Source organism: Terrapene carolina, unplaced genomic scaffold (genome assembly GCF_002925995.2).
Source record: "Terrapene carolina triunguis isolate 2854851 unplaced genomic scaffold, T_m_triunguis-2.0 Scaffold31370, whole genome shotgun sequence".
NCBI classification, from domain to species: domain Eukaryota; kingdom Metazoa; phylum Chordata; order Testudines; family Emydidae; genus Terrapene; species Terrapene triunguis.
Window position 1 is genome coordinate 613 of NW_020695721.1, and position 2216 is coordinate 2828.

Below are 2216 nucleotides of genomic sequence, written 5' to 3' on the forward strand. Positions count from 1 at the left end.
CTGCCACTGCCCTGCTGGCCACGCCTCTCCACTGCCGCCCTGCTGGCACTTATCACACCTCTCTGCCACTGCCCTGCTGGCCACGCCTCTTCACTGCCGCCCTGCTGGCCGCTTATCACAGCTCTCTGCCACTGCCCTCCTGGCCACGCCTCTTCACTGCCGCCCTGCTGGCCGCTTATCACAGCTCTCTGCCACTGCCCTGCTGGCCACGCCACTCCACTGCCACCCTGCTGGCCGCTTATCATCAGCTACCTGCTCATGAGTCCTTTAGTGATTTCAGCTCTGGGCAGAAACCCAATCTCACCACCACTGATTTCCCCATGACTGGGGAAATAGAAATAACTTAGAGAATTTTTTCACTTCAAGGTCCCAAAAGCAAAGAGAAGGTTTTCATCTCGAGGCCAAAAGACCAAAAACATCAAGACACTTGATCACAGCCCTGGATAGACCAAGAGACTACCGACACTTGGCCACACTTGACCCCTTACTTTCACAGGGGTCAGACATTCGAGTCCTTGTTTTACCAAGGTTATTTTCACTGAGGGTGGCTCCCTCCTTTGGGACAGATTCAGCGCAGTCCTTCTTTTCTGTATGCCCACGGTAATTACAAACATTGGTAACCATATTTCACCACCCCTACATTCAGCACGAACATAATTTGTGACCCAGCACCAGCCACATTTCTTACAATGAGCAAGACACCGCCCCATCCGCGGAATATCTAGCAAATCTAAGCAAAGCAGGAGCAAACTGTATTTACATAAACACCCCCCCGGTCTCTTGCCCCCTCCCAGCTCGCTGTCAGAAGCATTCATTCATTCAGACCCTGAGTGCACAACTGACACATTTCCCAGTAAGTTTGCAAAGCTTCCTGTGGCAGCGGAAAGGTAAATGGTGTCCAGAGAAACGGGGTGGCAGCTGGAGGCATTTTTAACCGATATCTATTAGTATGCGGGTTGTTCATAGTCAATCTACTGTGTGTGTGTCTTTATCTCTGAGGGGATCAGCTATCCCTGCTTCTCTGGCCTCACTCGGCTGCTTAGAACCAGCTTCTTCTTTTTGTAGCAGTCCCTGCTTTGCTCTGTGTCACTGTGTGTCTGGCACAGTAATAGGTGGCGGTGTCTGCAGCTGTCAGCGAGCGGAGCTGCAGGGAGAACTGGTTCTTGGCGGTGTCTCCAGAGATGGTGAGTCGGCCTTGGAGAGACGAGGCATAGTTTGTACCCCCACCACTATACATGTACACGTACCCCATCCACTCCAGCCCTTTCCCGGGACCCTGCCGGACCCAATCCCAGACGTAGTTGCTCTCAGTGATGGATACACCAGAGACAGCGCAGGTCAGGGTGAGGGTCTCTCCGGGCTTCACCGCTCCTGGGCCCGACTGGACCAGCTGCACCTGAGAGAGGACACCTGGGAAAAGAAAAACAGAGCAAGGAATTAATTAATCACAGAATGAACCTATGGCTCTGTCCCGGATTCCCCCACTCCCACATAGACACTTACAGGTGGGGACAGAGAACAGAGAAAGGAAAAGCCACAGAGATTTCATTCTCGTTGTCATAAAATGAGGGAAACTCCCCAGCGGGCAGGACTGGGCAGTTCTGTGTCTGGGGAGAGACTGAGGCTCCTAGAACCAGGGGTTTGTATTTAACAGGAACCCCCCAGGGCAGGGATTTGCATGCGGGTTCCCCAGGGCGGGTATAAGAGATGATGGGGGGGAGGGTGATCGGTCAGTACATGGCGATGTCCCCTCAGGGACAGGTGTCCCCTTTACACCACACACACTGTGCGCTTGTTATGCAGACAAAACTACACAGGATCGTTTCAGGGGGCAAGACAAAGATGCCACATTTATTATGATAACACAATTTGATTTATGACCAATAACTAAAACCTAATACCTATCCACACACACACACATCCACACACACACACACATCCATCGGATGTTCTGCAGCTGCTGGATAGTTACCAGTCCTGAACGTAACTTGAGTCCGTGGCTTGATTTTGCAGCTTGGGTTTGTAGCTCGTGGTGGTAACTGGCCAGGAAAGCCGGGCACAAGGAAGGGCTGGGTCTGCCCTCCCATGTTGGCAGCAGAACGTTACCCTTCCAAGTCTTCCATCTCACCCATGCTTTTTGTAGGCTTTAGTTTGAATCCAGAGTCGATAGGCAGGGCCGGCTCCAGGGTTTTTGCTGCCCCAAGCAGCAAAAAAAA

The 2216-nt window shown here is 52.2% G+C and overlaps 1 gene segment (V, D, J or C); it reads right to left on the bottom strand.

The window, feature by feature from the left end:
• The window catches only part of LOC115271499, a gene marked incomplete at its 3' end in the record, with an annotated part of 2068 nt that extends 519 nt beyond the window's left edge, over positions 1-1549 (bottom strand). The window contains 2 exon segments of the V gene segment in view: positions 1098-1410; positions 1504-1549. Coding sequence covers positions 1098-1410; positions 1504-1549 — 359 coding nt within the window.
• Positions 1550-2216: the final 667 nt, after the last annotated feature.